Raw genomic sequence first — 18928 nt, 5'->3', positions numbered from 1 at the left:
AAATAATAATAATATGCCAGGAGAAGCTCGAGATTTAATCATTGAAATAGCCAGATTCATTCTAAAAACAGGATATTATCCAAACAAATGGAAAACGGCGGATACAATCTTAATCTGGCAGAAAGGAGAAGACCCAATCGGCAATTAGTAAAGTGCTAAAGAAATTAATTTCCAGAAGATTAACAGATTCATAGAAGAAAAAAAATAATTCCAGATCACCAGTTTGGGGTTTGGAAAGAGTATTCAACGATCCACCAACTGGTACGACTTACTGAAAATATTAAGGAACACATGAACCTCTCTACAGATACTGTTGCTATTCTTTGATATAGAAAAGCCATTTAATAAAGTGTAGCATCAAGGTTTGATACAGTATAAAATGAAGTTGATGAAATTTTCAACCAAGCTTACGAGAAATCGCACCTGGCAAATAGAAAATTTAGAGTGAATACCGATAATAGCAGCTCGACCATTACAGAAATTGAAGCCGGAGTTCCCCAAGGATCGGTGATAGGACCGCTGGTGTTATGGCAGACATGTCAAAAATGAATAGATGCAAAATAGCCCAGTTTGAAGATGACACGGCTATCTACTATCACAGTAGAACTCGGAAACCAATAACAAGTCAGTTTTTGGGCGCCATCTTAAGAGGCTGTAACTAAGCAGGAGGATGGCTAAAAAAAAGTTTATATGAAAGATCCAACCTAGTTTTTGATAAGGAATCACCACTTACATTTTTTCGCAACTATTCATGTATACTATTAATATACCTATTGTTTATTGGTTGAATCGATCAACTGTAATTCTATTACAGTTGGGATAATGAAACACCGGATTTCTTAACTAATATATTGAATTTGGCTGTACAAGTTATGTGTTTACAAGGTAACAGCTACGAGCGTACTGCTATGATACCCCCGATTTCCTGGGGATGTTAAGTATCGCTTTGGATTTTGCATACCAAAGCGCAATCCAGGTCCCTGATTGGTCCACGTCTTTGTTCCTTGCCCTAAGATGTGACTTCACGATGACCATATGTAGCGTCAACCTGACGCCGAGGATGTGCCAGTTCTATTTTTAGCCCTCGCTGTACCTGCAGGGGTTGGTTTTTCTACCTAAATTCGTCTTTCTGAATATTCAACTGTCCGTAAAGTTTGTGTGAAATTCACTTGACGCAACACCTATCTCATCTTGATTTTTCACCCTTTCAATTTTTTTTTTCTCCACAGGTTATGAATGGATCGGTTGGAGGAACGATTCCATTGGATCCGCTTCCGGTCAATCGGTTGAAATTCTATTCGAATTCGACGTTGTCAGGAACTTCTCAGCTGTCCACCTTCATACAAACAATCTCTTCAGTATGGACGTACAGGTAAGGACTCCTCAAAGTATTCATGAATCCTGGCTTTCTGCTTCCACGTTAATTTCAAGGGGTCAGTCATTATGTCACTAGTGTTTACCTTAATTAAGCGAGGAAGATTCAATGGAGTCTGAGGCGCTATCGTTATTCAAGTTAATCACTTGACATAGATTTCCTCGAAAAGTATGACACCAAAAACATTCACGGCTAGAGCTATGCAAATTTTAACCCCGTTTTCTTTGTTTACCGAATTCGTGCTTAACAACCTGTTCGACTGACATCCAAGAGGGCGATATTCGAGGTCAACTGAACTGATTTTAATGAAATAATCTGTTCGAAAATGCTGTCGCTCACAGTTCTTCATACGGTGGAGTTGGAACCTTGAGAAGGCCTAGTAAAATTGGTATATTTGATTCACAAATTCTATGAATAAATGTCCTTTTTATTTATTCGATCCTTTTTTTAACAGTCATTTCGATGTTTCTTTTCCAATTGATTTATCAATAGATCTATGAATTCAATAAATTGAACTATAGGAGTATCGTCAATAATTGACAAGTTTTCATTTTTTTGTTAAGGATTAATTCTAAGTTGCGCTTGGAAGAATAATTTCATAGTACGTATAAGTGACGTGACGTCACACACTAGACGACTGGTATTCGCAGAGTGCTTACGAATTCATTGGTTTACAATCACTTGTCCCGTTCGTGTCGTGTTTTGTTCGTTACACGATGGCTGAAATAACTTACTATATACATACATATAAATTACTTTTTTCTCTTTTTACTTTTTACTCCTCGCATAAATATGTTTTGCCATTGATAGACTTCAACAACCAGTACTCAACTACAAACTGTTTATGAAACGTTTTTTAAGTAAATCATCGTAATAAGTTGAACCATGATGAAGCAAACTCAAAAGTAGATACTTACTTGAAAAGTTTAACTCCTTTTATTTCTGCACTGACATAAGATGGATTTGAAGAAAAAACTCCATCACTGCGAATATATCTATTTTAGGCAAATTGTCACTTTGTCCTTTCACGAAGCCTTCTTCCATTATGGTGACATAAAAACAAAACTCGAGTTAAAACTACACTGTACAACTACAAACGGCGCGAGAGCCTTGGCGTATTTAAACGTAATTTATGATGTAGCGATCACAGGCAAGAGCCGTGACGTCACAGACCAAAGACGTTCCGCGCTAAAATATGTAAATTTAAATAATCTATTTCTCAGTCATTTATTGGTGGATTTTCAAAATGTTTTCACTGATTTATCAGTTTTGCTCTATATTTTAATTCTATCGTGTCAAATATAGTATTATCAACATCACTAAACTAGTCCATTCTGGTTTAAAAATAATGCAATATACAATAATAGTGAAATAGATTCCTTCAATGTTTTCTATCCTGACTCTCCTAGGCATGTTTGAGAGCTCTAAGATACTTAGAGCTTGTACGAGTCAGGAAAACAGATTGTGTTCTTTGTAGCCGGCTGTGTTCATGCTAATGTACTGCCAACTTATTTCTTGAATATCTTTAAATAATGCCAAAACAAGTTTTTGTTGATAATAAAATTTGACATTTTCTTACGTTAATTCTAACTTCAGCCTCTACATATTTTTGACTCTCCTTGTAAAGTTTGGAATTGATTCTCGAATTATTCCTCAGAAAATCATCATGATAGACCTCCAATTTGATTTTCCTTCAAAATGGATAGGACTAGTAATATAATATCAACACTGACTCGCCTCTGAAATCGTTTTTCTATTGAAGCAAAGGAATATTTCTGTAGGCTGATGTGCTTATTCCTGACATTATTGACCAGCTCAAAATTGAAAAGTATAATATACAAAGTGTAGTTCTATTGCTATCTGAAAAAAAAGGAAATTCATCATTGACAAAATTTTTCAAAAAGTTTTTTGCCTTTTTCATGTACAAGATATGTCCAAGAAGGTATTTGGAGTGAATTATAAAATGCTTGTTCGAGAAAAGTATTTCAATACAAAATGGAACAATATTTTGTATTTAATCCATATTGTGCAAAAGAATAAAAAAATTATTAACCTTTTTTGGAGCGTACGAGATAAATCTAAATGCTCTCACTTCATTTTGTATTAGTGCTTGCGAATCGATTCAGCAGTTCTTCGTTTTTTTTTTCGAAAAACAACGTCACCAGATCAACTCGCCACTTTCAACATCAAAATAATCTGCCTTCCATCCAAATGCCTTTATCGAGTTCCCGCCTTCGAAAGGAACCTGGAAGAGTGAGTGCGAAATTCAATATTCCCCATCCTTGTGAAATATAAGACGTTTCTCAAAACATTAATATTGATTTAAGCAGGGTGAAAGACAATGGTGGCCAATTATATTTTATATTCAGCCAAATTAACTTGGCCAGGAACTTAAGGAAAGGACCTAAATTAAGAATTCAGCAGGGAACGTCATCGCCCTACTGTAGCCGTTGAATTCTTGAATATGAAATACGTAGCTATAAATTTTCGTTTTTATGTGCGTACATTGTTTCCTCGATCTACTTCATTGGACATAGGCATCTATAGCTAAATGCTGAATATCCATCGAACTTACGATGGGTAAAATAACATTGCATATAGAATCAATTAATAATTTTAATATTTCGCAAAAAACATATTAAATTCTTTCGTAACAAGATCTAAATCACTTTTGATATTCAAAGATTTCACAGCAAATATAAAATGTAGCAAAATAAGAAGTATATGAGTTAGATTGAAGCCTGTTATTTGCTCAGCATTGATAATTTTTGGGCTTGCCATGAAAAATTAGAGCAAATAGGATTGAGAAGTTTGAAATTTACCGAAATAATATAAACTTTTGATCACCCCTGAAAATCAGTCAATTTGAGTTTATAACATAGGAGTTTGACATAAGGGGTAAGAGTGCTACATCACCTGTAAACTCTTCAGAAATGGTAGTTATCGAGAAATTGGATGTTTAATTCATTTCGAAAATCAATAACAATCAATATCGATGGCAGTAAATTTTTTCTCGAACATTATGCTTAGCATCAAAGTTCTCGGTAACGAATGAGTCAATCACAAAAAAAAATACAGAAAAATACAGGGAACACAGACCTTTCTTTCAAAAACACTTAAGGCAGGTGTGTACAACAAGGAAGTGAAATTTCTGGTGTTAATTGTATGTTTAGAGGTTATAGGCGATAATTGCAGTCTCATTAAACACAACTTTTAAATAACAATTGGATAAAGCCACAAAACATACATCGAATTCAATGATGGGAAATTATTCGACATGGGTATTAAAATTCCCTTTGTGATTTCAATTTTATCATTCATCAAATAATTTAGAGAACATTTATTAAGCGGCAAGGATTTCCTAATTGCTTTTTCTCTTTTATTCTGTTCCACTTGGCAGAAAATACATATTCATTTCAACATTCATTAATAACAGTAGATGACATTTCAGGAGAGGTCTTTTGAAAAATCAGAGCACAGGTGATTAACAGTCTTTTACCGCTGTAAAAAGAAATATACTTTTGATTCATTGTTCCTCATCATGACCATTTATCATGATAAAATTCTCAATTTTACTGTTTTGCCTTTTATTTCCCACAGTGCGTTGTTATCCAATCAAATTTACCTACGTGTACAAACTTGATTGGGATCTTGTGGAAATTTTTATTAGACGTATTTATTTATTGAACAGTGAATAGATACAATGTTTGAGAAAATAAGGCAAAGATGATTAAGACATTTTGGATTTTGCATGATTATCAGATGGAAGTCTATTTTTCATTTCAGAAAAACTTTGATCAATCGATCAATTCAGGAATAGCAATTTACGTAACAAGTCCGGAAAATAGGGTTTTTTTGGACGAATAGACAAAATTCGCTTACGCTCGTCCTGGAAGTCTGTGAGTCCAAAAAAACCATTTTCGGGCGTGTTGCGTACAATATTTTTTCGGCAACCATGTAAAATAACACTATCGCTGCTGCTTTCCATATTTTATTGCGATTGCGATCAAAAAACATGCAAATTTTTGAAAAACTAATTTCATATGAACTGTCAGCCGTTATCTCGGTTGTTATGGATTCTATGATTCTTTTCCGACCTAGTCCGGGAAGTACGTACTTTCCGGACTAGGCCGGGAAATGCTACTTTCTCAGAGAAAAAGCGTCCGAGAAGTGAGCACTTCCCGGACGGTTGCCGAAAAAATTCATTTCATGAACAGAAATTGAATATTTCATGAATTCCCCAATACGGAACAAGTAAATGAACTGAGTTCTGACTAATTTCAAATTCTGGCTTCTTTTGAATTCAGTGTCAATGATACAGGGTGAGTCTTTGAATTGTACCGGATTTTTTCACCATAATTTGACCCACCCTTCAACTTTGTTACTTAAAGGAGGTACAAAAAATGTTTTCTACAAAAGTTTCACGAAATCGACTTGTGCTTTTTAAAATGATTTTACAAAACGGAATATATATATAAAGTGGGCAACGTATTGATTGCAATATATTCGAAATTGGGGGAAAGAGAGCTAGTCAAATATAAAAGAATATACAGGGTGTTCCATTTGAAAAAATAAAGTTGCAATCAATATGTTGTATTGTATATATTCCGTTTTGTGAAATCATTTTAGAAAACACTAGTCGATTTCGTGAAACTTTTGTAGAAAACATTTTTTTGTACCTCTTTTAGTAAAAAAGTTGAAGGAGGGATCAAATTATGGTGAAAAACCCGTTACATACAATAGATACTTACAAAAGATTCTTGAGGTCAAAAGAAACACTATTTCCCTCCACTAGTTTTTTCTATTTGGCTTAGATTATTAAGTCATTTTAAATTTTCTCAATAAGCTATTCCACGCCTGCAAAACTGTTTTTTCAAGCATAAGATATATCATTTTAACCTTTGAAATGAATGAGTATATCAGAGAAACTAGCATGTACTCAATTTTTTCATTCCTTTTTGTGGACGAAGTAATGTTTTCAATGTATCTGTTTTTTAACAGAGTTGCATTATGCGAAAGGACCCAATATTTTGAATTTCATAGATAATTTTTTCCAACAACGAATTATTCAAAAACGGCGCCTTATGGGAGAAAATCATTCATTCATTTCATTAAACCATTTTCGAGATATAACTGATGATTTTTTTTCAACAGCCTGTATCTCTCAAATCAAGCCGACATGAAAAAAATGGTGAAAGAAAAAGTTTCTTTTGACCTTAGGAATCTTCTCTTGAAATATATATACAAGTCAAAGACATATGGGACGACTATATCATCATATTCCTGCCAAGAAATAAATACAAACAGAATTAGAAATGACCATGTAAACGTCCGAATAATTAATTACAAATGTTTACATACACCAACTGCCGTGCTTGCACAAGCAAATAGGTTTTCTTGAAATATGTTACATTCAGCTTCCAGTTGAAATTTATGCTACTTGAAATATGTATGAAATAATTCTCCGTATGGCTGAACCAACAAGAGACCCCGTGATAAGAATAACTGAATTTAAAATATGCGCTTAAAATGCTTTTTAATGTAACAAATGGATGTTTTCACTTCACGGTTTTTCGGTCAGAATATGCTCTGAAATGTATATTAGTTTTTCGCAATCGAAAAATTTAGAGTTAAGTAATTATCGCTTAGTTGTTTGTGAAATGAATTTTTTCTTTTTCCTGCTTCACATAATTTCAAAAGAATTAGCATGCCGTTTTTCAACAAATAACGTGGTTATATTATCATTCTGATGAGATCATTATTTTTTTAATTATTGTGAAAAGACCTTCCAGAACCTTCAGCAGATTTGACCTTCTAACAAACTGGACCTAGTGAACTCTTAACTTTTGTCTTTCATATATTATCGAAAATGATCATACTTACGTCCGGATGTAAAAGCTAAATTTAATTCAACTACGTATAAGTTTGTTATGGACCCTTTTCGGCTCAAAATCCAAAGCAAGAATGCATAAAGTTGTTCTATTGCAAAGCTGATAAAATTATATTTTGTTATTGTTCTTGATTGGAGTTGAAAAAGTTAGGTTGAAAAATCAGTTGCTAATGAGTTCAAAAGAAAACATTGAGAATTTCACCTGGTCCTGATGTGAGTGGCTCTTTCAAGGGCAAATTTCGATCTTATGAAATCTTAACATTTTATGCAGTATACATTCAAGAATGATTCTCAAAAATAAACTCAATTCAAGCAATATACCGCAGTCAAATCATAGGTCCAATTTGTTCCAAAGTCTATTTTATAACTTTCCACACCATAAATTGACATTCAATGATGCTTATTACAACTGCACAAAATTCTTCAACAAACTACTATCAAGAATAACAATGATATTGAACTACTCAGTGAATTGATTATATGAAATAAATTTCATCTTTTTTTTTGGTAATTCCTTCTGTTAATGTTGTTTGCACGACCCTTTCTGTGTTTTGTAATTTTCTATTCAGAAATATTTCTTCATTATTTTGCGTTGAAAGGAGAAATAGTTAATTTCCGTATTAAATTAGCAGTATTTTTTATTTCAAAACGATTATTTGGATACGAAAGAGACCAATTGGTAAGCAGGAGAGGTCCAGAAGTCGAGCAAGTGTGCAAAGAAGATTCCACAAACCTTAATTTTCATCTTGAAACCGGTGTTTACTAGGAATTGTTAAAATAAATACGAATTCAACCGTATGCAGAATATATTTTGCATGCCACATGGGAGGGGTCGCTTTCAGAACTAATTTTTTGTGGATGTCTGTCCTTGAAAAATACTATTCAAATCTTACACTAACTGAAAAAGTTCAATTCCCAATTTCATTCCTCTAGATTTTGTCTCTCTCACTGTATGATATTAATTTCCGATTTTTTTTTCTGCCGATAGAAATAGTGAAATCATAAATATTCTTGTCCAATTTCAAATGCGTATTTTCAAAGAAGGATAAGAATTTTTTTTTTGTATGCGTAGTAGTTACTCAAAGCAAGTGGTGTAAGGAAATATGACACCTACACTATTAAAAAGAATCATTCAACATTTATTAATATAAGGCCAAGTCTGACAATTCACACACCATTGATACAAGAGCTTGTTATCCTTCTAAATAAATATGTTATCCCTGCACAAAAACTTTGTCATCCTTCTCGACGTCAATGATATTGTTTACGAACAAGATTAGCCTAAGATTTGATCCTTGAGGTATTCCTACCATGTGGTGAAAAATTCTGTATGCAAGCCATATTTGGATCTGAGTTTTATGATATGAAAGGAATGAACTGAACACGTTAATTTCTTCTGAAAGGCTTAACGTGTACTGAACCAGATTAAATAACCTGATAATTCCTCGACGACTAGTACAACTTCCATCAACCCTTATTTCCCTTCTAGAAAGATTAAGGGGGCTTCTACCATTCATCTTCATTTCATTACGCAGTCATAATGATGACTGATTATGCGTCGAGGAGGCAGTTCGTACTAGACACAAAAGACTTCACCTGATTTTTTTTTTAAATCCGAAGCATATTTCCGTTCCAGGAGACGACCCCGGCAAATACGAGATTTTTATTATTTCGATGTTAAACGCTTCGAAAGAATCGAGTACAGCCAACTGAGCGATTCCGTTGACATCGATTTCCGCTCACGATCCCGAAATTTCCATGTAACACAAACATACTTGCTTCTTATTGATTCCGAGCAGGTAGTGTTTTATGACTACTAGAAATGAATCATTTCGGCATTATTCGGAGCCGCCAGACTGTAAAGTCGTGAAATCAAGAATCGTGGAATCGACTTTTTTGGTAGGTACTCATGAAGTTGTTCCTTTCGGGTCAGTAACTGCGGAAAATAATCTTTACGGTTCTAGAGTTTGAGTTTTTGATTGGTTGAGACGTTGGACGAGAAGTAATAAAAATATTTTCAACTTCATGTTTGCGTGCTTGTCTCTAAAGAGATTTAAATCGCTTGTTTTACGCCTTCAATAGTTTTTTTTTTTTCGAAAAAAATAGCAAATTATTTTGAAGTCATTTTCAAACAACCCCCTGTATCTCGAGAACGAATCAGGATACTTTCTGATATCTAATTATTTCGAGAAAAGAGATCAGGGGTCTTCAAGAAGTTTTCTCTGAGTCTTGTTTTTGAAATGCCCTCAGTGAGCATCGAATTTGGGACATCCTGTACAATATCTTTCTTTGAACAATAACAATAACTAAACTCCAACCTGTCTCTTACCGTTACTCTGTATGAAATTTTCATTGTATACAATTTTTTGACAACTTTTATAATAACGAACGCCCCTCTTAATAAATCAACCTGTGCATCTCAAAAACAAGTCATAGCAAAACCAATACTATTCGACATTATAATGTATTTACAATACTAACTCTTGAGTAAGTTCAACACCTTAGTTAGAATAATATATATTGAGTTATGGATTGGGGATAGGTGACCAAATTTATTCCAGTGAAAAACTCTTTATTTATTTTTATAATTATTATTATTTATTATTATTAAATAAAAATAAAGAGTATTTCACTGGAATAAATTTGGTCACCTATACCCAATAACTCAATATATATTACTCGAACTAAGATTAATGCCAAAATTTGAAGAATTGCACTGACGATTTCTGTTACTACAGGGTGAATTATGAACATTCCATTTCACCCCATACATACTTGACCATCAGATATTGCATGAAAGAATATTCAATTCATATACCAATCATGTCACCTGAATTTTTAACAAATTTGTTCATGTGTGAAAATCAACGTTACGTAGATATACTGAAATACAAACCAGTTCATAAAAAAACTTTTTTGCTTTGGTGGCAATTAATATTTAGGTGGTAGCCCATGCAAATACCGATTATTTCCCTGGGATTTTAATCTCATTGCGGATGTGAATTGAACTAATCAGAGAACTCCATTTCCCTAATAAATTTTGTCGAGCACAATGATTCAGTATTCTCAAAATATTTCACTAGTTTAATATATCATCTTATAAGCCTTTTGATGTACCTAATATATGTTTAATAATGTTTCAAAATGAAATCATTAAATCGTGAAGAATATGCAGTCACTCGATTATGCTTACGTTAATAAAAAATTGTAAATGTTAACTCAACATTTTCAATAACAGAAATCAATAAACAACAATGTTGTTGAAAAAGTTTCTTAACCTTCGATAGAATAAACTTGATATGTTAACGTCATAAATTCCCAAGAGTATTCGTTTTAATTTGTTTTACCATTACATTCTTTCAGATACTGAGGAATATTCCATTTTCGTTCATTATGAAGGTTTTCCAATAAGATCTTTCATTTTGAAATTTTGTATCATCGTGAAGCACCTTTTCAGCCGGCAATAGTAAAACGGTGAAAAAATTCGAGTTGTTAGGACAAGTTAGAGACGTGAAGAATTGAAACCGTGTGCGTCGCTCAAAAAAAACTGAGAATACCTCACTGACGCAACTGTTATGATGAATGGTTTGTGCTACCGAGCTATGACTTTTTCATGACTGGAAAACGAAGATCTTACAGTGGACGACATTTATTATGGACAAGACGACGCTGCGTCAAATAAAACAATCGAAACAATTGCAATTTTGGAAGAAAAGTTTCCTGGCCGTGATCATAATTGTGTACCAAGATCTTGTGTTTTAACACCTTCAGACAATTTTTTTTTTTGGCCATGTGCAAGATAAGCTCTAGGCCAATGCTCCACGCTTAATATATTCATCTTGTTTGTTTTTGAATACTAATAGCTTGATAATAATAATTCTTCTGTAAGAAAATATCACAAAATGGTGAAACGGCGAGATTCTTATTCTATTGATCAGCCCCCACTTGGCTGTAAGTCTGCTTTTCAATTTTGAACAGACAGTGAATTCAGAAGATAAGATTGAACGAGCACTTATTAATAATTCGTAGTCAATTTAAATTTTGGCTAGTCACTGACTAGCACCGCAACTAAATTGCGGCCACTACGTTCTTTGAAATTATTCTCATTACTGTCTAACAGTAGGAATGAGATAAATTCTCTACATTTTGTACCTTTACATTTCCCTCTAGCCAACAGTTGTACCTTGTCATTCTTGACGATGAAACATGAGTCTGGCGCCAAATATTACTTGGGCGACAAGATGAGCGTTAATAAACCTTTTTTAGTCTATTTATCTTACTTTCATCATAGAGACCAGTCATAATTGGCTGCTTGTTCAGAACATTTCAAATATTACCTTTTTCAATGAAAACAGAAAAATATTAATATGAAATTATGAGATTTCATTATCTCGAATGCTTTGTATTGTATTTGTGCTGAATTTGATTAAAGAAATCAAGACATGACTGTATTTCTAAGTTTCCAAGTTTTTCAAAACTTCGCGTAATACTCCTTGTCAGATTTTTTTTCTAGTTGATAAAGACTGCGAACAATTTCAATCAAAAACTTTTTCAAGCTCTTTTTGAATTATTGATGAATGTAGGCAATGTAGGAATGATTAACTATTTGAATATTTAACCATAATTTCATTCAGCAGATAACATTCCACTTACAATTCTCAATTCTGTTCCAGGTTTTTTCACATGCGAAAGTATTTTTCGGTGTGGACAACAACGTCTTCAACGGAGAGGCAGTGCACTTTTCCTATATGCCAGATTTGGTATTAGAACATGCTAGGAACGTTACTATAAAGCTGCATCATCGCATTGGAAAATGGGTCAAATTGCAGCTGTATTTTGCTTCTAGATGGATCTTACTTAGTGAAGTTTCATTTGACTCGAGTGAGTATATAGGGATTCAAAAAACCTTTGTAACTTATCTGGTATCAGACAAATAGAAGTGTTCAATGGATCCAGTCCTAACATGATGGAAATGCATATTGATTTGATGAAAATAAATATGAACACTTTTAATTTCCACAGATTCCGTTCAAATGCAAAAATTAAAAAAAAAACGTGTGTATTTATTTTCACCAAAACTAGTAATTTGTTCTCACGCGAAATGAATGTTATTAGTATCATAGTCCACCGAAAATTGAAGAGGATTTGAAATGACTTTTGGATTGATTTGATTATATCTGCTCGCAAAATGCAATTTTGTATGATTCTGATAACTTTTTATATTATTTCAATATCTAGCTGATAATGTGTCCATATTGAAAGACGAAATGGACTTCTGGGAAATAAAGTTATTCTTTTTCTAGGAGGACATACTTTTGCATTGAAAAATATATCTAGGAGATCGGAATATTTCTGTGAAACGTGTTGAATTCGAATTGAACGTAATATTCATGAGAATGATATCGAGACTCACGTTGTTTTTTTTATCGAAGAATATGACAGGAATCGTGTTGCGGAGCTGGAAGAAGCGATTTCCAGGAAATCGAACCGAGATGGAAAAAGCTCAAGGAATTTGAAAGGATTCCTGGGTATATTCCGAGCAGAGTAGGAAAAATGTTCCTTGTATATAATGAATCCCTAGAGAATTTTTCAGATCCAACAAGAATTTAATAGTGATAATTTTTGGTCACCATCTCAAACGATCAACTTTTTTTATAGTTTTAGGAAAATATTCCAAAAAAATAAAAAAAATATTGTTGATTTTCATAAGCACCTTATCTGAGTCTTAGGCATTCAACTAGTGAAGGCGTTTGTTCAATGCTCCATAAAGCACATACGTGAAATCATGTATCTTTTGAGTGCTCCATCATTCATGTAACAATTGCTTGCTTGGGAGACCACAAAACTAACAGGCCAATTGAAAAGTCCCCGGTCTACCATAGTAAACACATTTTTATGGCAAAATTCGATTTCATTATTCAACATAGGGGGCGATACAGCGATTATGGCGATCTTCCAACTTTTCGATACCATTTTTGTAGTACGATTTGTCTTTCGCTTCAAAATAGGACTCAGTTTCGACGATTACTTCTTCATTGGCGCTAAATTTCCTTCCAGCGAGCATTCTTTCGAGGTCTTAGAACAGGAAAAAGTCGCTGGGGGCCAGATCTGGCGAATACGGTGGATGCAGAAGCAATTCGAAGCACAATTCCTGCAATTTTGCCATTGTTTTTATTGGTTTGTGACACGGCGCATTGTCTTGATGAAACAGCGCTTTTTTTTCTTGAGGCCGTTTTTTAACGATTTCATCCAACGATCCAATAACGCTATATAATAATCGCTGTTGATGGTCTGGCTCTTTTGGAGGTAATCACTTACTCTTATACCTTGCGCATCCCAGAATACTGATGCCATAACCTTGCCAGCTGACTGTTGTGTTTTTCCTCGCATTGGTTTCGGTTCATCGTGTGCAGTCCACTCAGCTGACTGTCGATTGGACTCCGGAGTGAAATGATGGAGCCATGTTTCATTCATTGTCACATATCGACGAAAAATTCAGGTTTATTGCACTTAAACAGCTTCAAACACTGATCAGAATCATTAACACGTTGTTGCTTTTGATCGATTGTGAGCTCGCGCGGCACCCATTTCGCACACAGCTTTCTCATGAACAAATATTCGTGAATGCTATGAAGTACAAGTTCGGATGATATCTTCACAATATCTGCTATCTCGATCAACTTCACTTTACGGTCATTCAAAATTATTTTGTGAACTTTTTTGATTTTTTCGTCGGTGACAGCCTCTTTTGGGCGTCCACTGCGTTCGCCGTCTTCGGTGCTCATTTCGCCACGTTTAAATTTAGCATACCAATCGATGATGGTTGATTTTCATGGTGAAGACCCCGGAAACTCTTCATCAAGCCAAGATTTTGCTTCAACTGTATTTCTTCCCTTCAGAAAGCAATATTTTGTCAGCACACGGAATTCTTTTTTTTTTCATCTTTTTTCAAATAACAAAAATAGCTACACTCACAACGCAATATCTCACAAACTAATGGTCGGACTGCTGTCAAATTTTGACAGGTATCGTTTGAAGGTTGGTACTAACTAAAAATCATATGGATCTAATACTAGCACCGTCATCTGTGCATCAGACCGGGGACTTTTCAATTGGCCTAATATAAGGGTGCATTGGTCTCATGAATGAAAGACTGCTAAAAGCGCCGACCCTCAAAATCTCCTAACTTGACGTCAGTGCTTTTCTGATCTTTTGTTGTTATTCATGTGTGCCAAAAAGCAGATATGAATCCTTCCTTGTCTTATCGAAGTCCGGGGGATAAATTTTCTCAAAGCTTTCACGACTACCATGAGTTGAATTACTTCATGTGAAAAGTTCAAACCAAATCATGATTCAAGCGAGACATCTGAATGCAAAGGACTCATTCAGTAGGAAGTTAGGCGTCGCGACGGAACCCAGACCGTCGGTTACCGCGCTGCAGCCATTATTTGGTTCTTCGGTGTTTGTCGTCTGTTCAGAAATTCTTTTCAGATATGACCGGAATAGAAGCAGCTGCCGTTGTGATTTTAATTAATAGCGCTCGTTAACGTAATGGTGCATTGTAGGGAAATGGGAGGAGGGGGGGTTTAATGAAAATGATTTCCATCTCAACTTTTATATTGTGAGATAGGAACTCGCTCTGATAGTTGGAGTTCTTCTCTCGTTCTTCGTTTTTTAGAAAGCGCAATATAGGTGTGTTCTTTTTCAAATTTCATACTCCTGAATCTGATTTTTTATTGATAATGAAAGGCTCAAATCTGGAAGTCATTAGAAGTAGAAAAAATAATATGATGTGCGCAACTAAGTTCCTGCTATTTTGTCATGAAAATGCTACTTTATTGTGAGAAAACTGGTTACAAATAAATCATTCAAAGTATTGCCCATTGTTAACCATGACTTTTTCCCATCTTTTTGGTAGAGCTCGAATACCGTTTTGGTGAAAGTGGTAATCTCTTTGGGCTATCCATAAAACAAGCCATTTTTTATGTATTCATATGAGTGGAACTTCTGATGACTTAGACCGTGTGCCCAGTCCCCATGACTTCATTTTCTTTGGGTTGTTGTAATAGATCAATTTTCCATAACCCGTCACGATGTGATCAAGAAAACTCGTTTTTTTTGCTGCTGAAGCAGTTCAAAGTCAAAAAAAGACGTTCGACGTCCCTTAGCTTAAAGTCATAAGGAACCCAAGTTTCGTGAAAAAAAAACCTACCAAAAATCATTACAAAAGAGGTAAATCTATAATTTTGTGGTTCAAAATTCGACCGTCGTACAGTACTGCCCTCTACTTGATTGCTTCGAAAAGAGAAAGAAGATAAAATGGATGCACGACTTCGTACACTTCACAATGTTTTGTTAACACAGGACCGCCAAAGGGGAAAACCATGGGTATCAAAGTTTGACACGAAAAGCCACGTGGTAATAATCTTTCTCATAAATCATAAATATCAGAAAAGAAGGAGGAATAGGACAATACGTATTAAATCCGATGTGAAAAGAATGAAAAAGATCGGTCCAAAAAAGAACACTGAGGAACTCCTGACAAGACTTGAGTATCATTTGTGTAGATATTATCAGAATACAGGTTACCTCTCATTCTCAGATACACCAATTTTGCAATTAGAGGGCAAATATCCTCAGTTTGATAAATATAAAAGCGATCACGTTTCCCAAATAGTCCATAAATAAACGGGTTTTCATGCGAAAATTGATGATACATTGAAATATGCTCACATTATCACCAGTCCAATAAAAACCGGGTTTTGCTTTTTCGATAATAAAAGTTTGTAGCGCATGAAAATCTTGGATTTTCCTCATGAATAATGGAGAAAGTTTCAACCTGCACGCTATAACAACTTCATGTTGTCATGAAAACACCCTAGTCGTAAAGCTGCTACACAACGTTGAATCGTTTGTACAAATAATGAGTCACTTGAACATTCGAATTCGTCAATAATAAATTGGAGATGTTTACCCAACATCCGCACCAACTGAGATCAGGGATCAGAGAATGTTTACTGAAAGGTCCCTTGATCTCGTTAAGTTTTAGAAATATTAGAAAAAAAATTCTCGAAAATTTTCTTTCCATGTAGTATTATTTTGAGGATAGTTCGATATCTCGGACAGAACAACTCTTTCCATAAAGAAAAGTTAATATAAACATATAGGTATCCTAACAAGCTTCTATTTCGAGATACAGAGTGTTAATGTTTGAAATAAACATAAGTTTCTCCACTTATAATTCTTGTATTATTGCATTGATTGATTTAATGATTATGTATGAAAGTCTAGATAATGTACCTAATGTTCTGAATAAGGTAAGTGTCTCTTACCAAAAGTATCCAGTGGCATAGATATAGGGGTGTGATGATCCTTTTCCTATTAAAAATCTACACCACTGTCTTTTTTTATCTTTTTTCTCGAGAATTTCATCTAATTTCTGGAATCAGCAGAGCTTCACTAAAAAAAAGAACCTATTTTTTTCATAGAATGTACCATTTTCAAGATAATCGAGTACAAAGCAAATATTATCCACGAAAATCTACAAACCCTCATTTTTCCTTCAACTGCTATGAAAAGTAGCATATCCTTGTTAGTCTATTGAAGTTCAAAACAATGTTATGCTCATTGTGTGAGAAATATTATTCCTCACGCCACTTTGCTCACATCACGCTTGATAGACCAGTGAAATTGGGCTTTTGAAAAGTAGTTTCTATGGAAACGCAAGAAATGCATGGGTATGTCAACGAAAGCTATTTATGAAACAGGTAAATTACATGTATTATTTAAATTTGTGCAAATAGTATATTGTGCAACAAGTGGGGAACATTTCTCGCGAGTGTGGAAGTTTGTGCACAAGCCTGAAAGGCGAGTGCCGCAAACACACGAGCGAGAAAAGGACTTTCTCCACATGTTGCACACTATACTTTTCCTACAACTGCACAAATTTCAATAATTGAAGTAATGGACTTGATTCAAATCAAAATGGCCTTCGTTGACAGTATTGCTAATTTATTGCGTTTCCTTAGAAAGACTCAAAAGCCCAATTTCATTGGTCTTCCAAGGGAGGTGTGGGCAAAGTGCCGTGAGGAATAATATTTCCCACAGTATGAGCAATACATAGTTTTGAAATTGAGTAAGTTGTAAAGACCTGAAGAAGAAGAAGCTTTAAAGAATACGCTACTTTCCACAGCAGTTGTAGGAAAAAATACTTTTTTTAAGTGTCTGATGAATATTCTTTCTGAAATGTTCAAAAAAATGCCATCTGAATGCGTTATAATAAACTACGTCAATATTTAGACTTTAATTTATTACTCATGGCAAAATTTGAAAAATTAATTTTTGTAGATTTTCATGAATAGTATTGGCTTTGTACTCGATTATCTTGAAAATGGTACATTATATGGAAAAAAACACCTTGTATCTCGAAAACAAAGCTGGTTATGATATATGTTCATTTGAACGATTTTTCATGAAAATCTGGACCATCCTGTAGAATGGACAACTGAAAAAAATTCAAGTCAAATGTTCGACGTTCGTTCAGTAACTGAGGACAGAGGACAAATTTTTAGCATTTGTTGCAAGACAGATTTCAATAATGGGAATATAAAGAATTTTTTGTTTAGAACCGTATATTTAATCCCAGTGTTGCAACTAAATTTTGGACGAATAATTATTTCTCCCATCTGGGAATGCTGGACTAATGTTCCTGCCACAGCTTGTCAAGGTTGAACTCCCAACTTCTCTGACCCAAAGTAAATAATCATTAATCTCCAGACTCGCCGAACTCGATTCATTTCCATTAATTCAGTTTTGTTGGAACGTTTAATTTATCCCAGTCTTATTATGTTTTCGCTTCGGAAAAGAATTGATGAGAGGAGGTCCATTCGTAAAAACGTCGACTGACTGAGAGAAAGGGATACAGTTGCGAGAGATGTCCTCTCGAGTACATTCTACTCCGAAGCACTCGTTTTTGCATGGCCTGAGGAATTTTTCGCAGATAGGACTTGGTGCTTAATTTCCTGTATTTTGTATGGATGGAGAGTTTAGCAGAAGTTTAATAACAATCAGTCACAAGGATCTCCGAGGGAATTGCAGATGAGGGGATGGATAGCCTTGTACAATATTCTCTTGGTCGGATATTGTGAGGGTACAACTCTGTTGGCTAGGGGCATTTGATGAAACTAATATGTGGTTTCTTATGTTTACCTTGTGGGGAACAGTAAGGAGAGGTATTTGTCAAGTTCTCGAAGTCAATGGGGAAATTATTAAAATTGTGAGAGGAGCACCGACGTGAAATCTAAATCCCCATTTTTACTTTTCCGTTTTCGGTTATTAAAACTCTTCTAAAAGAAAAAAGCTCAAAATGTTATAATTGAAATGTTCTAAAAATATTCCATAACAACACTCAATTTCCATTTGAAGCTATTTGATACAAAATTCTAACCCGATATTTTCCTGGAAAAGCACGCAATAGTATATTCTTGAACAAGTTGCAGAACGAAATTCGAAAACTAGCGACGAAGGATCGAGTTTTCGAAGGCATGAGTGTTGGAATTACCTTCTGTAACTAGTATTAGACGGTATTTTCTATATTTCACTCAACTTTTGTGAAATATTTTCGAAATTCAATGAAAAATTTAGATCATATATCGGATCCTAGT

At 34.4% G+C, this 18928-nt stretch overlaps 1 protein-coding gene across 4 annotated transcripts in view; it reads left to right on the top strand.

The window, feature by feature from the left end:
- Positions 1-18928, top strand: part of LOC123672184 (discoidin domain-containing receptor 2-like) — a 354429-nt gene that overhangs the window by 306691 nt on the left and 28810 nt on the right. For all 4 annotated transcript variants that reach the window (XM_045606195.1, XM_045606192.1, XM_045606193.1 and 1 more), the window contains 2 exons: positions 1230-1372; positions 11939-12146. In XM_045606195.1, the coding sequence (XP_045462151.1) occupies positions 1230-1372; positions 11939-12146 (351 nt within the window). The remainder of the gene's footprint in view (positions 1-1229; positions 1373-11938; positions 12147-18928) is intronic.

The sequence above is a fragment of the Harmonia axyridis genome, chromosome 2, assembly GCF_914767665.1.
Source record: "Harmonia axyridis chromosome 2, icHarAxyr1.1, whole genome shotgun sequence".
Taxonomy (NCBI): domain Eukaryota; kingdom Metazoa; phylum Arthropoda; class Insecta; order Coleoptera; family Coccinellidae; genus Harmonia; species Harmonia axyridis.
The sequence above is the reverse complement of the archived record's forward strand: the minus strand, read 5'-3'. Positions and strand labels throughout refer to the sequence as shown.